This window comes from Schistocerca serialis, chromosome 1, assembly GCF_023864345.2.
Source record: "Schistocerca serialis cubense isolate TAMUIC-IGC-003099 chromosome 1, iqSchSeri2.2, whole genome shotgun sequence".
Classification (NCBI taxonomy): Eukaryota; Metazoa; Arthropoda; class Insecta; order Orthoptera; family Acrididae; genus Schistocerca; species Schistocerca serialis.
Window position 1 is genome coordinate 1,124,552,015 of NC_064638.1, and position 20,903 is coordinate 1,124,572,917.

Below are 20,903 nucleotides of genomic sequence, written 5' to 3' on the forward strand. Positions count from 1 at the left end.
TCATGTTGGATGTACTGCAATAAAGTTATAACAGCTTATGATTCACAAGTTTTATTTCTTGAATAAATGGGCACTAAAATACACAAGACTTGCAGTTAACACTGGTGATATGAAAAAGAGTATGCAACTGAATAAAACATTGAGTGATTTTACATTTCCCCAGCTTAGGAAAATCTCTAATATTTATTTGGTATTCAGTTAGGAGGCATCTTCCAGAAGGCACGATATTTCACCAAGCCAACTTTTTGTCATCTTATTCTCCTACTTAAAAAGGTCAGACAGGGTATTTCCAACCTTGTATCTAAAATACCTGTCCGAGAGGAAAGACCATATGGAAATGGGTATATGTCCGCAGAACCTGCACTGATAGAGATGCAAAAAGTATTATGCCTCCAGGTCATAATGTAGGCCTTTCTAAAATCGAAGGTGTCACTTAAGAGGAATTGCTGCTTCGGGCAGCGTCATGTTATCGAGTGTAGAGTGATACCTCCTGGACCTATACTGGGAGTGACTTACAAGTTAACAAGGACCTGGTTTTAAGAATACACACTAAGTGTTGGTTGACATTAAGCTTTAGTGTCTTTGCCACGCAATTTGCGAGACTAATGCTACGATAACTACAGGGGTTAATCCAATCCTTCCTTGGTTTAAAACTGGTGTTAAAATAAAGAGTCTTTCCATGAACTCTCCATGAACTACAGTCATCCAAATTTCATTAAAGAGCTTAAGGAGAACTTCCTTCGATCACGACTCCAAGTGTTTCCACATGTTGTATGTTACTGTGTCGTGACCAGGCACAGTATCACAATCTACTGACATTGCAGAATCCAACTCCTATAGAGAGAAGGGCTTGCTCCATTCCTCAATGTTGGTGGAACAGCAATCAAAACTAACCTCCCCCTGTTTCTCCCTACAATGGCGGAAAATTGAATCTTGATTAGAATTGGCTGTAATAGTCTTTTATGAATGAGCCATTGTCTGAGCAACATCCCTCAATGATGTTAGGAGTCACCCCTGCTCTCTTACAGCTATTGGTGGTTGACCTTGAGGTCCTTCTGAGGGTTTCCCACACAGTACTTGCAGATGTGGATCTGTTGATGGAGTTCAGGAGCTCTTGTCAAGACCTCTGCTTAGTCTCTTAATGCAAACAAATTTAAAAAAAAATTGTGTATTGCTTTCAGTGGCATAAGAAAATTTCAAATATTCCTTGAGGTGGGAGGTGTCATCCAGAAGGCACGTTATTTCAGCAAGCCAACTTTTTGCCATCTTCAGGCATTCCTGATGACCATTTAATTTGTGCTGGGTGCTGCCTTTATATACTCTGCCCCCTCCCACAGCTTCCAGCCAGCTGACTCTTGGTGCAATCCTGGTGTGGTAGCAGGAGAAGTGCAACATCAGGGGTCAATTCAGTGTTCTTAGTAGCAGTGCAGCCAGTGTCTGACATGGGTCTCTGCGGCATGGTGACAATGCATTTTCATCTTCAGCTGTTATGATTGGAATGGATTTCTATGTAGACTGCCGCTGTGTTTTGATCATGCTCAAGGCTGAGTCCCAGACGTTGCTCAATTGAAAGTTGTTGTTTTTATTTATCAGTCCACTGTGTAGTTAAATCTCTACAGGTTCTTTGAGAATATAATCCCACAATGTGTAGGACTGTCCCAACAACTTGGTGCATCGTAATTTGTGGCATGTCTGCAGGAGATGTGGTGCTTTGCCAAATCGGACTTTTGTTGGGGATGTTCGTTGCCTGTGTGGTGTTAGTCTTCAGCACATCTCTCCTACCGTGTAGATAGTCTGACTGACACACATTTTCCCACACTGGCAAGGGATACAGTAGACTACTGGTTTCCGCAGTACTAAGTCATCCCGACTGATCCCTGTAAGGCTTTCATCTTGGCTGGCAGGTATGCTCGTCAAGAGAAGACCAAATGGCACAGCAAGCTGCACCATCTACCGTAAAGCAGGTACAGTGTCCCATATGACCAAAGAAGCTGAGACTATGGCCTGCTGAAGATGAAGAGAAACCTGTTGCAACGGTGATTATCTCACACGTTGGGAACATATCAACAAAAATTGTAAGAATACTCTGGAGACACAACATCCAGTGTGTGTTCCACTCACAAGGCAAGACGAAAACCTAACTGGAATCTTAAGGATGACCTAAGATTCTGGAAACCTTGTGTTTACTGCATCCCTCACCAGCGTGGAAAAACATATGTAGCGCGACTATCATGGCAACAGGTGAGATGCACTGAACACAAATGCCACATAACCAACTAATGTGGCAGAGCACTGCACCTCCCACAGACATGCCATGAGTTACAATGGCACCATGTTGTTGCAACAGTCCATCATCATCTGGGATTGTACTCACAATGAGGCTTTACAGATCAGACTATGAAATAAAAGACAGCAGCTTTCAGTCAAGCAAGGGTTGGGACTCAGCCTAGGGCATGGCCAAAGAACCAGGGCAATCTACGTCGATATCCACTCCTGTCATTACAATAGAAGAAAATGAGGACACATTGTTACCTTGCCGGGAGGGACCCATATCTGATCCTCAACACTTACAAAACCACTGCAGCAGGTCTGTGCCTAATGTCAGCTGGAAGTAGGCTTTGGGAGGAGAGTGATGATATTAAGGTGGTGCACAGAACAAATCAGCCAGTTATCATAAATGCCACGTAGTGGCTTGTTGAAATATCGCACCTTCTGGATGACACCACACTGCTGAAAAGCTGAGAAATGTTCACGATTTTCCTAAAATCACATATCAAGTGCCTGAGGAAATGCACAGCAAAAATAAGAAGCTTGACAAGCTTCAGAAAGGAAGGAGCACCTTTTGGTTTCCCCTGTCATGCCGCCGAGATGCCGAGCAGACCAAAGCATACCAACTTTTGCGAAGGTCATTCATCAGGTCAGAACTCCAGCCATGAACCAGATCACCAGAAGAACTGCTTTGCCCTGGTCAGGAGGGATGGTCTGGTACACACAACGCAAACTCGATGAGTTGTTCTTGATGCACCTGTAGTTGATATCGACTCTCTCCCCAGATTTTTGTGAGTGGATAGATGCAGTCAGCTGGTCTCAAGCCAACAGGACATGGCGGTCGGGCACCGGCAGACAAACTGCTAAATACACTCCTGGAAATTGAAATAAGAACACCGTGAATTCATTGTCCCAGGAAGGGGAAACTTTATTGACACATTCCTGGGGTCAGATACATCACATGATCACACTGACAGAACCACAGGCACATAGACACAGGCAACAGAGCATGCACAATGTCGGCACTAGTACAGTGTATATCCACCTTTCGCAGCAATGCAGGCTGCTATTCTCCCATGGAGACGATCGTAGAGATGCTGGATGTAGTCCTGTGGAACGGCTTGCCATGCCATTTCCACCTGGCGCCTCAGTTGGACCAGCGTTCGTGCTGGACGTGCAGATCGCGTGAGACGACGCTTCATCCAGTCCCAAACATGCTCAATGGGTGACAGATCCGGAGATCTTGCTGGCCAGGGTAGTTGACTTACACCTTCTAGAGCACGTTGGGTGGCACGGGATACATGCGGACGTGCATTGTCCTGTTGGAACAGCAAGTTCCCTTGCCGGTCTAGGAATGGTAGAACGATGGGTTCGATGACGGTTTGGATGTACCGTGCACTATTCAGTGTCCCCTCGATGATCACCAGTGGTGCAAGGCCAGTGTAGGAGATCGCTCCCCACACCATGATGCCGGGTGTTGGCCCTGTGTGCCTCGGTCGTATGCAGTCCTGATTGTGGCGCTCATCTGCACGGCGCCAAACACGCATACGACCATCATTGGCACCAAGGCAGAAGCGACTCTCATCGCTGAAGACGACACGTCTCCATTCGTCCCTCCATTCACGCCTGTCGCGACACCACTGGAGGCGGGCTGCACGATGTTGGGGCGTGAGCGGAAGACGGCCTAACGGTGTGCGGGACCGTAGCCCAGCTTCATGGAGACGGTTGTGAATGGTCCTCGCCGATACCCCAGGAGCAACAGTGTCCCTAATTTGCTGGGAAGTGGCGGTGCGGTCCCCTACGGCACTGCGTAGGATCCTACGGTCTTGACGTGCATCCGTGCGTCGCTGCGGTCCGGTCCCTGGTCGACGGGCACGTGCACATTCCGCCGACCACTGGCGACAACATCTATGTACTGTGGAGACCTCACGCCCCACGTGTTGAGCAATTCGGCGGTACGTCCACCCGGCCTCCCGCATGCCCACTATACGCCCTCGCTCAAAGTCCGTCAACTGCACATACGGTTCACGTCCACGCTGTCGCGGCATGCTACCAGTGTTAAAGACTGCGATGGAGCTCCGTATGCCACGGCAAACTGGCTGACACTGACGGCGGCGGTGCACAAATGCTGCGCAGCTAGCGCCATTCGACGGCCAACACCGCGGTTCCTGGTGTGTCCGCTGTGCCGTGCGTGTGATCATTGCTTGTACAGCCCTCTCGCAGTGTCCGGAGCAAGTGTGGTGGGTCTGACACACCGGTGTCAATGTGTTCTTTTTTCCATTTCCAGGAGTGTATCAATGCCTTGCGGCTAAACCACCACAAGAAGAACCTCTGAGAACTGTCACCAATTATACAAAGAAAATAACTGACAATGCTACATTATTTGTACTATGGGGCACTGGCACCAACGACCCTACCAAAAGTGGAATTTATGAGTGGCGTAGATCATAGTTGGTCTTAGTCTTCCATGGGATGCTGTGGAGGAAATATGATGCGAAACATGCTGTACACTTACCAGGGCTGCTCCACCAAAGCCAGATACCTCCAAGAAAGAGAGGGGAGTCCTTAAGCTGCTCCAAAAGATTCTGAGACAAAGGAAATTATACAGTCCTGCTACCATGTCAAGTATATGACCAGAAAATGTACGACCTACAACATCTACATGAGAACTGAATTAGATCTTACCAACCAAGTGAAGAGGAAGATCATCAAGCTTCTCCAGCACACATTCCGAGATAAGGAGACAGTCAAAAAAATCTGTCCACAAGCAGCTGTGTCAGCTAGACATCATAAGCAACCTAAAGTCCATAAGGAAGGAATGCCACACTATCCAACTGTTTGGCCACACTGGCACATCAAAATGTTAATTAGCAAAACCCATTTGTGATCAAGCGCCAGCACCACATGTGGAATTCGGCGCATTTCATCCATCAGCTCAAGAACTTCCAACTGGGCTAATAACATCTCTTGGTGGAAATTACTACGAACAAACAGATGCAGTAGTGATGAGACACCAGTGATGGGCAATATGTTTATTTGAAGAAGCAGCCCTGGCGCTGACAGTCTAAAAGCCCTTATTCTTTTTTCAATATGTAGATGATACATTTGTAATCTAGTCACACTGACAACATCTCCTGCAAAATTTCCAGCAACACCAGTATTCACTGCACCACAACATCAAACGAATGGTGGGGATAGAATAACACTCTGATCCTCTTTTTCTGAATGTGCTCATCAATCGCAGACCACATGGTTGGTTCACTGGTTGGTTGGTTGGTGGGGAGGGGACCAAACAGCGAGGTCATCAATCCCAGGATCTAACGTGATAGAAACCAAGGGAGGAACAACACAAAACAGCACAGTCTAGTCAAGAGGAAGGGGAAAACCGGCAAACAGAGAGATAAATGGAATGTCGAAGCAGCAGGAAGAGGAAAGAACAGCAGGGGAGTGGGTGGAAATGGAGAGAGCTGGGGTGCCCCAGAAACGCTACATACGTTGGGGAATCAGTAATGCAATTGAACCGCTCTGGTAGCCACAGCATAACATGATCACGACAACTGGGACAACACCAGGGGAAGAAGACACAAGAAAAGGGAAAACAAAGCTGAACAAAAGATCAGACCAAATATAAAGCAAAAGGCAGAGACAACATGGCCAATGGGGGAGGCAAGGATAAGGCCTCCATAAACAACATGACTCCAATTCCAGTGGAAAATTCAAGGACCTGTGAGAACAAATCACTTTTGTGAAGAAAACTGAGGACATACGTAACTATGTGAGGGTCATCTGCTAACGCCTGGGACAAGGAAGGTGGGAGGACTGACTTAGTGTGAAGGGTCAAAATGTCGGGGCAGTCCAGCAAAATATGGATCACCATGAAGGAAGCTCCGCAACTACAAAGGGGAGCGGAAGAGGGACAGCAGTTCATTGCAAAGCAAAAAACCATCGGGTCTACCTAGTACGCCATATACATAGACAGCGGAGGATGATAGATTCCTGCCGTGAGAGGCAGAATGAAGAACACAACATGGTGAGAGTTTGTTAGGCCGGGGGAGTAAGCATCCAAACAGTTGACTCACAAATGAGTAAAAAGGGATTTGACATAAAGGCGCAAATCCACCCTCAGAGGGGGCTTGGTGATGGTGAACGTGTCCCCATCAGGCCTAGTGCAGAACAGGTAGCAGGGAAAGTGTTTCACCTCAAGTTTGTGAGTCTAGCCCTCCTCCCATGCATGTAGCCATGTAAGGGTAGGCCGCAGGATCATAAGAAGCAGTATTAAATGATCTGTTACCACCTGAACATGCACCTATAGAAGAACAGCCAGTTTTTTGGAGCTCGATATGTTTCATGCACCAAACATCAGCCCTGATACCATCCACTCCGGTGAGGGGCCACCCAGCCATAGCACGGGTTGTCCAGCACAGTGACCACTGCTGAGAGTTCCGATGCCTCAGAATGACACACAACCACTCCTTGACATACGCGGGGAGGCAACAGCTAAAGCAGAAGTGTGATCCCTGTGTTGTTAGGGTGCTAAACCAGATTACATTAAATGTAAAGTCAGTCAGTCACAAACTCAATACGTGTCAACTGCATCTGCTAGTGGTTTTTCAAGCTGAGGAGTTACAGCAAACAGCAGAGCCTGGTTCAAACAAGAGAGTAGAGTACAAGCACTGTTCTGATTATACTCAGCTGTTGTCAAGTCTCCAACAAACAATGCACTCTTCCACAAGTGCTGAGACAATTCAAATTCTCACACTGGCAAAAAGGTATTGGCCCAGAAAAAGATCTATACACTGTAACAAGTTTGGCCACTAAAAAGGATTTTCTATATTCTGTGAACTCAGGGAAAAAATTGTGTTTCATCTTTGGTGTCAGGTTTACATTAGATCACAATTCATCAAACTCTCAAGCTGATGAGAACTGCAGAGGTTTCATGGGTCTGACACTGGACCTGACCATTCACCGGTTTGTTTCAAAAATCAAACATAGTATTTCAAAACTGTAAAACAACACCTTAAGCCCATTAAAGTGATTGTACTGTTTAATTTTTGCTGTACAGGATGCTGTACTTCAAAAATTGCCAAGCTCCTGTGCTTACCAGTATTGTCTATTTTGCTGAAAATGATCAAATCTACATCATAATATACACCGCAAGCTGCTGTACAGTGCATGGTGGAGGGTATATCACACTAATATTACTGATTTTCTTTCCTACTCCATTTGTGTATGAACGAAGGAAAACTGACTATTTATTTACCTCTGTATATGCATTAATCTCTGGTCATACTTGCATAGTCTCTACACAAGACATATGTTGATGGTAGCATAATGATCACACAGCCTTCACTGAATACTTTACAGGTTCTGTAAGATCCAACAGGGCTTTGTGAGAACTACATTGCCCTTTTCCAATCATTCCCGTTCAAGTTTCCAAAGCATTTCTGTTAAACTTTCATAAGGGCTATACAGACCTGTTACAACCTTAGCAGCACATCTATGAAGTCATTGTAGATACTCCAAAAACTGGAAATACACTCAAGAAATGTTCATCTTTTATGCAAGTTGGTTCAAAAATTCTCTGCATTTTCCCAGAAACTTCCAACAAGTTCTATTCACCTTTCTTCATGCCGATTTTAAGTGACCATACCATTTCATATTACCTTAAATAGTTATTCAACGTGGCAAGCTCAAGATGTCCGTCAAAAATCTTGTAATCAGGTAGTACTGCATTCATTTTCTTCATTCAAGGCTTCATCTTTCTTACCCCCATGTAAAGAGAGCTGCCATTAAGTGCCAACATTAAGTCGAAATTTTGTCAAAGTCTTAATGTAATTCCTTATGGTCGTCCAACGACAATACTTTCCTGTAGACCTATACATCATCATCGTCACCACCATCATCTCACCTGTGAACAATCTGCTGCTGCTGACTGGTTGGTTTGTTGGTTTAAAAGAGAGATGGGGGGGACCACCCTCTGACTGCACGTATTGGTAGTGCTGTACATTTGGGTTAGCATGCAGGAGGTTGGGGCGCATTTTTTTTAATTTGCTGATTTCATTCTGACATTTATACTGTTATACACATCGTTTCTTAGGTCACATATACCATAAATTTACGACATTTTGAAACACTGAACATAACAAATACTGGGTAGACAAATAAGAAACAGATAGTCGAAACAAATGACCTGTCATAGGACAGAATAACTACAAAAACAATATCAATTTCCAGATGCTAAAGAAGATAGCACGGTACAATAACACATCATCTACTTGTCATTTATACTACATGTAATATGAGCACTCAGATATCACACATTAGCAAAGTAACGGCAATAATGTTCTTCAGAACAGAATATGTTGTCCTCAGAACAATAGATGCTCAAAGTGACCTCCCTGCACGTCCAAACATTGCGCAACCTGCCGGATCATACAGATCTGGACTCTTCGCAGCAGAGCTACGTCCACAGTAACAAGGGCAGCATGAACACGCGCTATCGATTCTTCCACATTCGTTGGCAGAGTAGAGTACGTGTGCTCCTTCAGCTGCCCCACAGAAGAAATCCAGGGGATATAGGTCAGGTGAATGCGGTGGCGATACAACTGGACCTCCACATCTGAGCCATTTCCCTGGAAATTTCTGCCTAAATACTGTCGTACATTACTTCTAGAGTGTGGAGGTGCACCATCATGTTGGAACCATATCCTCAGCTGAACATGTAATGAAACATCTTCCAGCACATCAGGCAGATAATTTGAGAGGAATACATGATACCTTCGTGCAATCAACTGGTTAGGCAACATGTAGGGCCCAAAACCTGATACCGAAGCGAACTTGATATCCACAGTCGCTGGTTATGTGCAGGCCAACACCGCACCAATGTGGGCATTGTGCATATTGAAGACACCCTCACGAGTGAACGCTGCTTCATCCAACCACATTACGGTGTTCACGAAGTTATCATTGGTTTGCTGTTGCTGTTGTTGGAACCATTCACAGAACTGCATCTGCTGATGGCGATCTGTAGGATGCAGGTGTTGCAGGAAATGAAAGCATAATGATAGGGGTGTAGCCCATGCTCGTGCAGCACGTTAAGGACCGTGCATTGCGAGACACACAGCTGCCTTGCTATGCTATGTGCACTTTGCTGAGGTTCTTGGTGTATGACCTCCAGACTAGCTTCCTCAGTAGCCAGATTACAGCAAGTCCATGGACGACCTCTGTCATGTGATGGTGGAAGGATGATGATGATGATGATGATGATGATGATGATGATAATACTGGGTTTGTGGAGTGCTCAACTGCAGGGTTATCAGCGCCCATACAAATTAGATTAGATTAGTACTTGTTCCATAGGTCATGAATACGACACTTCGTAATGATGTGGAACGTGTCAGGTTAATAAAAGGTGTCTATACAAGATATTACATTAGACAAAATATTACATGACACTAACTTCTTCTCTCTCTCTCTCTTTTTTTGAGGAGGTTGGGAAATTACCCACTTACTATATCCAAAAATTCATCTAATGAGTAGAAGGAGTTGCCATTAAGAAATTCTTTTAATTTCCTTTTAAATGCTATGTGGCTATCTTTCAGACTTTTGATGCTATTAGGCAAGTGACCAAAGACTTTTGTGGCAGCATAATTTACCCCCTTCGGAGCCAAAGTTAGAGTTAACCTTTGCTCAGTCCAATCTCGCCACTTTCATGAATGATGATGAAATGATGAGGACAACACAAACACCCAGTCATCATGGTGGAGGGAGAGAACCTGACTCCCGAAGGTGCAGCTCCAGATGACAAAACACATTTTTATCTGGATGGTGTCAACGAGGATATCTAGCAGTATATTCATGAGCAGCAACACCAGCCCGGTTATCAGATGCACCAAGGGCCAGAAGCAAATCCACATATTCATCGTTTTGTGTATGCCATACATCTGTCACACTGGTTTACAGGTTGACAATGAGAAAATTCGTTATGTGTATGCATGTACATTGGAGTCTGTCTTTGGCGCATTAATCCGTTCGCAACTAGTCCTTGTCTGGTGGACAGTGCATACAGTATAAACACGCCATCAGTCCTGCTCGCTGTTCCACCCCACGCGCATTACCCCTCTTACAGATATTGTTCTGCATGATTCATCCCGACACCGCTAATTGTGAAATGTTCGGTTTCGAATTACACTGTTTCCCTAACGGTAATAGACATAATATTTCCACAATCCCATTGATAGAATAATAATAATAATAATAATAATTCATTGTCATATGTACTAAACGGCATGCTGTTACCAGACTCAACATTGAAAGGCATAATTAGTGGGACCATGGTGATAACACATACAAATAAGAACCGAGTTTGGACATTATTCGCAAAGCATGTTGCTAGTCCTACTGGTAACGTAAGGCCCTAACGAAATGTAATGGAGCTGAACGAGGCAAGAATAGTAGTTGGTACTAATCTATGGGACCAGTGGAGGAGGGTACAAAGAAAAAAGGTTTCGCATCTAGTAGATGAAGTGGTGCGAATAAATTCATGATCACAGCGTGGAAAGGGCTTCTTTCAGAGCTGACCAATCTTCCATTTCTAAGATTGTAGTGTGTCAGTGCAAATGTTTTCTGGAGCACTCGCTGCAATCACTGTTGATGATTAAGATGCCAGATACTGTACCACGTGAAGTACATTTACCAAATAAAAAACATATGCCTCAACCGAGGCTCGAACCATTGGCCTCCTGCAAGCTAACGCAAAACTCTATCCACTGCAGCAAATGTACATCGCTACTTAGATGTGCTGACAGAGAGGTCTTTACCATACATGTGGTTACAGTATATTGCCACTCTTTAACGTCCTTTTTCTGCCAGATGTACTCGCCGGATGAAATTTTGTGACAGACATTTTTTTATCGTTGGAATGTGAGGAGTCGCGCAGCAAAGCCTGAGTGCAAGAATTTCGCTTCACCCTGTATAAAGTATAGAGGGCCTTTTGGGGGGGGGGTGTTATTGTTGACGTCAATGAGTCATTCTGGCAAAACAAGTACAACTGGGGGGGGGGGGGGGGAACCTGCAGTGGGATATGGGTTTTGAGGGCTGTAATTTCAGGTTCAGAATCTGATGTAGCTTTTAAAGTAGTTCCTGACCAAATGATGTAAGTGTTGCTGAAATTAATTGAAGATCATGTTGCAGAGGTTCTGTAGTTATTTCAGATTGTTTTCCTTCATATAGGGATTAGGAGACTAGGGGTTTTCAGCATCTTGTCATCAATCATAATACTGAATTGTGACCTTCATCAACTAGGGCTTGTACCAGTAATATAGAAGTTTATTCATCAGTCATAAAATCTGCTGTACGGAGGGCGAAATGATGCATTTCAACACTACAGAGCCATTTAGATGAATATTCATGGAAGTGTAGTGTACCCGATGTGTGTTTTTCGTGATGTGTTTATCGTGCACGCGGGCATGTGATTTTTCTTGATGTCTTTCAAGGCGAGCTTTGGTTTTTTACGGATGAGTTTGCGTTTGGTAAGTTAAGTTTTTTATTTTTACATTGTACTGAATTTGTCTATTTTGATGTATTTCTTTGCCGTGTTATATTGTTCTGCATTAAGTATAGGTTTGTCAGCAGCAGTACGGATTAAAAATTTTGCGGCTGTTGCTCTTTTTCCCTTTCCTACTACTAGCATCACTACGATTTTTTTGAGCCTATACTAGCACCATTGAAGGCGAAAAGACCGACACATGTAAAATTTGTATCCTATACTTCAGTTGATGTATACAGGTCAACTGAAGTACAAGATAATCGTACTAGCTAGAGGAAAAAAGCAACATATGACATTGATGTTACTTACCTATATCTGTCAATTGAAGATTAGGATACAAAAGTTATGTACATTGCTATTTTTTGCCTTCGCCAGCACTAGTGTCCTACAGTATAGGATATGCATGTTATAAATGTCGTTATTTCCCATTCGCTAGTACTAGCATCCTATTCTTCAGTTGACCTGTATAGCTCAACTAATGAATGGGATACAAGTTTTACTGCTGCTGGTTTTTTTATCGTCGCTAGCAGGACTATGATAATATTCAGTCGATACTATTAGTATCAGAAAAAATAAAAACTGTATTCCATATATCAGTTGACCTATATAGGTAAAGCGAAGCGTGTCTTTTTTCCGCCTTTGTCTATTTGATCTGAGGTACAGGATACCAATGTTACATATGTCGATTTCTTTCTTTTCGTTAGCAATAGCATCCTATTCTTCATTTGACCTATACAGGTCAACTGGAGTATGGGATACAAATATTAGGTATGTAGGTCTTTTTGCCTTTGCCAGTAATACTACCTACGCAAGAACAGAATGCTAGTAGTAGCAGAGGCAAAAGAAACAACACCTGTAAAATTTGTATACCATACTTCAGCTGACCTATATATGCAGTTAACTTATACAGATCACCTGAAGTTTGAGATAAAACTCATATATATCTCAACTGAGGTACTCCATGCTACCATTACCTCTATCCCTTCTTTTTCCATATTTTTTTACATAAGTACTAGGACTCAAACAAGCAATATTTTTAACATTATGTTCGAAATATTACTGGATGCGATATATGTATACCATCTGTTCTCTCTCCTGCATTCCTTCGTTTATGAACGCTAGTCTTTGCTGTTAAATCTGTGCCATAAATCATCTCTGGCAAATTCTCACACATTGGTCAAAGCCAATGGGTTATATCCCGTTCTTCGTTTTCGTACACAGTACAGTTGGAACTTATGTTTTTCTCAGAAAACTTACATATTTGCTAAAATAAAGAGTGATAAATCTGCAGAAAATTATATTTTAGCAATGAGCCTACAGACCCGTATGAAAATTTCGCCAATCTGTACTATCACATCACTTCAAAGATCTTGGCACACTGCTGAGTGGAAACTCATGAAATATTTGCATGTGATGGAACTGAGATTACTGCAAAACAAGCTGCGCAAGCTAGCTTAGAGCAACCACTGGAAAACCAAATCCTCACATCTTCAGCGGAAATGCCAAGTTTGGAAAGAATCAATCAGTAATGGTGACAAGAGAATAGGGTTGAGGGAGGGAGAAGGTGGTCTGGGCCCTGGATTTTTTTTTTTTTTTTTTTTTTTTTTTTTTTTTTTTTTTTTTTTTTTTTTTTTTTTCAAACCAAGTATAAAAATCTTGAACTGAAGCCTAACTGTAACACTTGAAAATTAAAAATTTTAACCCCTAATAACACAGACATGAAAGGATACTGGAAATTTCAAAATTAGTTATAAAAGCTTTGTTTTTTGAAGTATAAAATACAAACTTTATCTTAAAGCAAAATGTTAGAGGAGTGTGAAATAAGATCAGTTGTCGAAGGACAAAACTGTTAGAAACATTCTATAATGATAATTATAGTAAATGGAATTTTCAAACAAGTACAGACTAAATTTTAAGCATTTCTCTTGCATTAATAAAATATATCTCCTCAAAGAATTTCCAGGCTATGTTAAAATGTAACATACAAACAAAACTTGGGTCAATGGAAGCATCCAATTCCACCGGTCAGCTTTGGCCTGTGACGTAAGGCTGTTGTGGTGTTATTGGTAATGTTTGTGGAGGTAGGTGGGTGGGGGATGGTCGTCGTCTTGTGATTTTGTTGTGGAGGATCTGTTTTGTTGCAGTTGTTGCTGAGTTGTAGTGTGTGATTGAGATTTTTCTGGTTTTTATTTGTTTATGGGTTTTTGACCTCTTTTTTTTTTTTTTTTTTTTTTTTTTTTAGGTGATTTGGTGTCATGAGTTGCTGTTTACCTATATAGGTCAGGGATAGTGTTCGATTCTAATGTGTGGTCATAGGTACGGTGTTCTGGTATCATGAGCTGCTGTTGAGCTATATAGGTCAAGGGAAGTGACCGATTCCAGAGGATATTGTGTGTGATGTATTTTTGATCAATTTTTGTGTTTGTTGTCATGTTTACGTAATGATGTCATAGGCGCAATATGGGAGTCGTCATGAATGGTCGTTTCTGTTATATTGGTGATGTCATGGGTCAAATGAGACGGGTGGAATCGGACGCTTTCGTATTCCACAAAACTTTTTCATAAAAAAAGGAAAGAACGGTTGTCAAACTTGGAAAGAACTGTTGTCAAACTACTAAAATATATCAATTAATGCAATTTTTGCTGGGGCTACCATAAGACCATAATTGTGGTCTAGTAATCACGATAATTACAGACAAATCTTAATATCTGGCATGTCTGCTTCACCTTTGCCCACACTGTGCACGCAAAACTGTATAGGTTGTAGTGCTGCATTCTGAATTTTAGCCGACACCCAAACCTCCAGATGTCAGACACTCAGATTGCTGCCAAACATTGTACATCAATAAGTATCAACCAAAACACCGATTTAGTTCATGCCATGTGCTGCCATCCAGAAGAACATGCGTAAACAGTAATTAAAAGTAACACCAGAACTACAGAGCATGGGAAAAGCATATCTCTGAATAAATTGCAGAACACGCATGGATAAGTTGGTGGTGTTTGAGGTCGTTGTGCCAAAGGTCGCACATTCACACCCAACTGATGACAATTTTTTTATGCTTGAAACTGTTGCACGTGATATCATTTTTCTGATTTGTAAAAGGACTTTTCAGAGTTTGCAGCAATGTGCAACAGAACACCACCCTATCTATACAAATGTATTGTATAGGTTTGCTAATGAAGCAAAAGCAGACTGCTGAAAGAACACTGCTACAAAATTCGGGAAGTCCTTTTACAAGTCAGGAAAATTTTCCCACATAACAGTTCCATGCATAAACACAAAAAAAAGTCATCAGTTGGGTGTGAATGCAGGAACATTGGTACAACAACCTCACACTCATCCACACATGTTCTATGATTTGATTATTCACAGGTATGCTTTTCATCTGCTCCGTAGTTTTGGTGTTATTTTTAATTAACATTTACGCATGCTATACTGGATGACACCACATACTACAAACTAAATCGATGTTTGGGTTGATACTCTACTGACATACAACATTTGGTACCGATTTGAGTGTCTGACATCTGGAGCTTTGGGTGTGAGAAGGTCCAAATGAATTATCAAGAGATTATTCATGAAAAATAAATAATTCTTCGGCCTCATAAATTGTTGGGACAAGATGGAAACACAGTTTATTCCAATTTCATTTTGTGTGTGAGTGGTGGTGGGGGGGGTCCCTAGTAAGAAAGTGTGTCAGGTGACTTTTTGACATTTATTGCCAAAACATCTGAACCAACTGATAATCAACAAAATTTTTGTTACCAATACTGCAGCCATTGGCTTGTGTGCATGTACAACAGGGAGTGCGTTGCAATGTTGCCAAAACTCATTTGAGGAGAATGATACACTGATAAATTTCATGCATTTTTGGGTCACTTCAAGACTGTTTCGCTGGACCACTAGAAGAGAGATGCTGGATCCCTGGTCAGCATATTACCTCAAATGTACAGTGTTTCTACATCACTGGGTTGGCAGTACAATTACCCACGTGCATCACTAATCGAACATGTGAATATTTCAGTATGGGAGCCATAAAGTTATCAAAATATGATGCTTGGGCATCCATTTCTGAAACCTATACGAGGCTTATGGGCTTCTTTTAAGCAACCAAGCATCAGGCTTAGAAACCATAAACGGACATATTACTACCCTGGTCTGAACCAACGGGTCGACAGAAGCGTCCGATCCCACGCGTCGGCTTTGACCCGTGACGCAAGTGTTGTGTGTGATTTCATGACGGCGCGGAGTTTGGTTTGTGAGTGTGGCGTGTTTGTAGATGTCATCGTGTTGTGGATTGTTGTGCTCTCTGGTGGTATGTTCAGGGTTTTCGTTTGTGTGGTGTAATGGGCTCATTTTGCTTTTGCTCATTATCCAGAATTCTTCGAGTGTCGGCTGTGTTTGTAGTGAAATTCGTTTCAGTGAGTTAACGATTTTGTGTGAAGGTTAATTTAGTGTTGTTCGCTGTACATCATGTGGTAATTCTAGTAAAATTAATCGGTTGGTGTTTTTATTCAGGAATGGATATGACGGATAAAATTAACAGTGTACAGGTCAGGGGAAGTGTTCGATCCCAATGTATGGCTGTGTATGTTGATATTGGTATCGGGAGATGTTTTTGAGCTATATAGGCCAAGGGAATTGTTTGATCCTAATTTATGGGATCGGGAGCTGCTGTTGAGGTATATAGGTCAAGGGAAGTGTCCGATTCCAGATGATTTTGTGTTTGTGGTATTTGTGGAGTTTTGTGATGTCGGTTTTTCTCGTCGTTTTGTGTGGTTTTGTATGGGGGTGCCCCCACCCAAAAACACCCCATTTCCCGCGCTTGTCCCGTTAGTGTCTTTAGGCTTTTTGTGGAAAGTGTATGTGTTTGTTTTTCTATGTATTTTCGTCCTCTTAATGTGTACGTACCGACTATATGCGCCATATTGGAATCGTGGTTTATGGTCGTTTCCACCATATTTGTGACGTCATGGGTCAAAGCAGACGGGCCGGCTCGGACGCTTCCGTATTTCCGAACCAACAACCCTAAACTATTCAGGGATTCTAACAAATCACCTCCACCCAACCTTACTACACCACGAAAAGAGATAAAACGGTAACTAATGAACCAATAAGTATGAAAACTACAATAAAAGAGGATAATAACAAAAAGAATGACATAATAACCGAAACACACTCACTACCATTTAGTCCCAAGTAACTAACTCGGGACCTGTACATACATCATTCATAAGCCCGCGGAATAAAAAAAATAAATAAATAAATAAACACCTCTCAGGAACACACTCTTTTCATCAGTGCTCATGACGTTAACGTTGCACATTGGGAAAGCGCTTAATATGACGATGATTTCGATACCGCTCGTGGCTAATACCGTCGTCACAATTTGACGGGCGGTATCGTAAGTATTGCCCCAGCCTATAATCCAGCATGACAATATCTGTCTTATATAGAATTTCGTCATAAAAATTTAAGGTACTAACTTTCTTTCAACAACAACAACAACGTTCACTCTGGACATATACCTTTCCGAATGACGTATTGTGCGTCCTGAAGTGGCGATCTCGTGCTGCCACATTCCAAAAATTCCTGTGACAAATGTTACACGTCTCTTTACCCTGATTTCTTTTTACATCCATGTGAAATTTCACTATATGTCTGTATAAGCTCTTCCTGTGCTTAAAAGTTCCACCACACAATTCACATAATCCCCTTCGGGATTCCATATGTCTACAAAACTCTGAAACAAACCCCAATGAGAATGAAAGTGGTAGAAAAACAATTGCAAATTACGATTAAACACACCGCTATACACCAACACTAATATGAACATTCAATTGTTAGTTTAGTATTAACAAGGCAAGGAGGTTCACTCCTGAAGTCCTGACTGTAACGACTAAACAGGTACACAGTCAGTGCTGCCAACTCTTCAGCCGGGTTCACACATGCAATGATAGTGTCACAACGGCAAGTGGCATACCGCAGTTGCAATGCGTGATTTCCCACTTGGCAGCGGCGCAACTTAACAGACGAAAGTTTTGAAACGCAACAAGAGGAGGAGGAGATTACTGTTTAACGTCCCGTGGACAACGGGGTCATTAGAGACGGAGCACAAGCTCGGATTAGTGAAGGATGGGGAAGGAAATCGGCCGTTTCCTTTCAAAGGAACCATCCCGGCATTTGCCTGAAGTGATCTAGGGAAATCACGGAAAACCTAAATCAGGATGGCCGGACGCGGGATTGAACCGTCGTCCTCCCGAATGCGAGTCCAGTGTGCTAACCGCTGCGCCACCTCGCTCGGTAACGCAACAAGAAATTCACCTTCGTTGTACTTTGTTATGCCAGTTTCCTTCCACCACAGATCCCTGGTGGCCGTATTTGGAAACACGAGCATCCTGTCGCTGTTATCGTGCTGCTGTACTGTGCTCCATTCGATTTCGAAGGGCTTTCATTTTATTACTGAAAGAAACCAAAATGTGGTCGGCAAGTACACCCTCGCGGCTTCTGGAACTACGAGAATAACAATTTATGTTTAATTTATGTAGTGCGCGCTCGCGTGTGTGTTTGCAAACCAATGATGTAGGTCTATCGCATAATCTCGAAAGATATTTGGATCAATAAACTAATGAACTTAATATGTTACCAAAAAAAAACGACTCGTATAAACTTCGTGATTTGTGAGACCAAGCACTGTATAAATTGTGCGTTGTATGCGGGAAATAACCCAGGAGGGTGATGTGGCAGCTGTGAAACTAAAAATTAGTTATTATAAATGACCACATTAACGAATACAATAACATTCTTGGAAGAGTGGCGTGCCTGCAGATGATATTTAAATGACAGCTGTTGGTTAGATTGCCATAGCAGACAGAATTTTCGTGTTGAGTGTTATTTCATTTGTGTTTGTGGGCCCTGATTTATCCATGCACAAAATATATTTCGGGTGTGACGACTGGGTTTCGTCTTCCTTGTAGTGCACGCCTGTTACAGCTCTGATAACGTAACATCTGCTCATATGTTTTCGGTTGAAAGTTGTGCAACTGTGTAGAATTTGTGGAGTCCTCTGTGAAAGGTAGCCCACTATACTGCTACAGAAAGTCACAAGCTTGGCATTACTTTAATTGCGTGTGTGAATCCTACTTTACTCTCAAATAACGGCTACATGGCATCTTAAAAAAGTCTGTGAGTGCTACAGTCCCAGAATCCATTAAAATATTCCATAACTTTATTTCTTTATTTTACTACATCCAAAATCTCGATAACTCTGTGAAATGAACACACATTAAAAAACTCCAAGCAAATTACACAAAATTACTAAATTATAAAACAACAAATATTCTCTTTTTTTATCTGTCACCTAGGTCCACAGATATTCTACAACACCACTTGCTCTCTTGCTTACGTCACCAAATAGTCCTCCTCCTGTAGAGGGGAACTCCTTATATATAGGGATACTCATGTCGAATCATGTGTGTGACTCGGTTCTGGTGCCACTGCATGCTGGTCTTCACCAAACATAGGTGGTTGTGAAGGCGTGTGTATGTCTGTGGTAGCTGACTCCATTAACGCTGTTGGTGGAGTAGTAGTTGACACTGCTGGCATAGAGGTTGATGTAGCTGGAAATGGCCTGACTGCAGTTGTTGGCTGACAGAGTGGTTGTTTGTGTACTGTCTTTTCTGTTGGCGATAGGTGAGATGTCCAAGGGCTCTCAGAATGTCTCATAAACCCCTTTGAAATTAACTCCTCATATTCCATCTATGCAGCTATATATCATTCAGGTGCTAATTGACATGCCTTGTAAGCTACTGGCGGCCCAGACATCCTAGCTATATGGTGAACGGTATTATACCGTACCTGAACTTGTGTTATGGTAGTCGTCAACACTAAAGCATTTTGCAGCGTCTTTGAATGTCCATCATTGTCCACCTGCAACATAGCGTCTCATATAGATATGGTAATAAGATAATAGTAAAGGTAATCAGGTCCGAGAATGGTTCAGTGACATCAGCAGTCAGGAAAATCCATCTTCATTTTCGTGGAAAACCAAGACTCACAGTTGCCACTTCTTGCCATATGCAGGAATATTCAATGCAGTTGCTGCTGTTATCCATGATTGTATGGAAAAAAAGATTAATTGTTGTTGCTGGAAGGATGCTGTCATCAAAGTCTGTGTCAACTAAATACATGAGTTCATTGTACGTATGTTTGACGAAAATTGGTGTTATGTAGAGATAGTGTGAATTCGAAAGTGCTTGCTAGTCCACATTGAGACAGATACATCGCCGGTATTAGGTAGCACGTGATTATGGCTTCATGATTATCACGTGTTAGGTTATCTAGGCACTGTCTACTAGAGCAAGCAGCTGTGCCTAACTACTGTCGCTGTACCCATTTGGTTATGCATATGACTGATTCCATTTGTGTGGCAGCTGCCCAAAGTATGCATGTTGGCTAATGTCAGCAAGTATTCTACGCCATTTTCAGCTTTCGGCCTATTGGAAGTGTTTGAAACTGCACAGATTTTCCACTGGAGAGCGTCGAAGTTGCACTGTAGCGCACTCACCTGTTGCTCAAGCGGGAGTTGTTGACTTTTATCCTCGACGTCTGCGTTTCTGCTCCATAAGCTGTGCTGTTCGATTTGTGAAACTTCTCTTGAGTCTGAGAGCGCCTGTGCATCATAAAGCGGTCTGCAATTTGTAGTTGCAAGTCGAGCGAAGAGGAGGCGTCAGAAATCACTGCATTCTTAACTGCAAAAGGTAAATGACCCATCCAAACTTGCCTAAGTGTAGCGTCAGAAACCTCAGTTGCAGAAACCAGCGATCGCTAGTGTTGTCAAAAGACCAATGGAATATTGTCACCCATTGTTTCTCTTTGAAGCGCTTACCGAATTCGAAAGTCCACCAGTTTGTGCACTCATTGGGTTACATTGATTTGGACATGTGTATATATCTTTCCAGGGTATTATCCACCGTGTCCCTTAGTAACAAAGTTGTAAGTGGGTATGCTGAGTGCACTAGGCATGTTTTTAATGTTCATCCTCTTTTTATGAATTAATAAATAAATTATATTACATTAAATAAG

The 20,903-nt window shown here is 42.5% G+C and overlaps 1 protein-coding gene across 1 annotated transcript in view; it reads right to left on the reverse strand.

The window, feature by feature from the left end:
* Positions 1-17,688, reverse strand: part of LOC126416930 (myoneurin-like) — a 29,883-nt gene extending 12,195 nt beyond the window's left edge. The window contains exon 1 of the mRNA XM_050084814.1: positions 17,348-17,688. Within this exon, the coding sequence (XP_049940771.1) occupies positions 17,348-17,548 (201 nt within the window). The 5' untranslated portion in view covers positions 17,549-17,688. The remainder of the gene's footprint in view (positions 1-17,347) is intronic.
* Between the last annotated feature and the right edge of the window lie 3,215 nt (positions 17,689-20,903).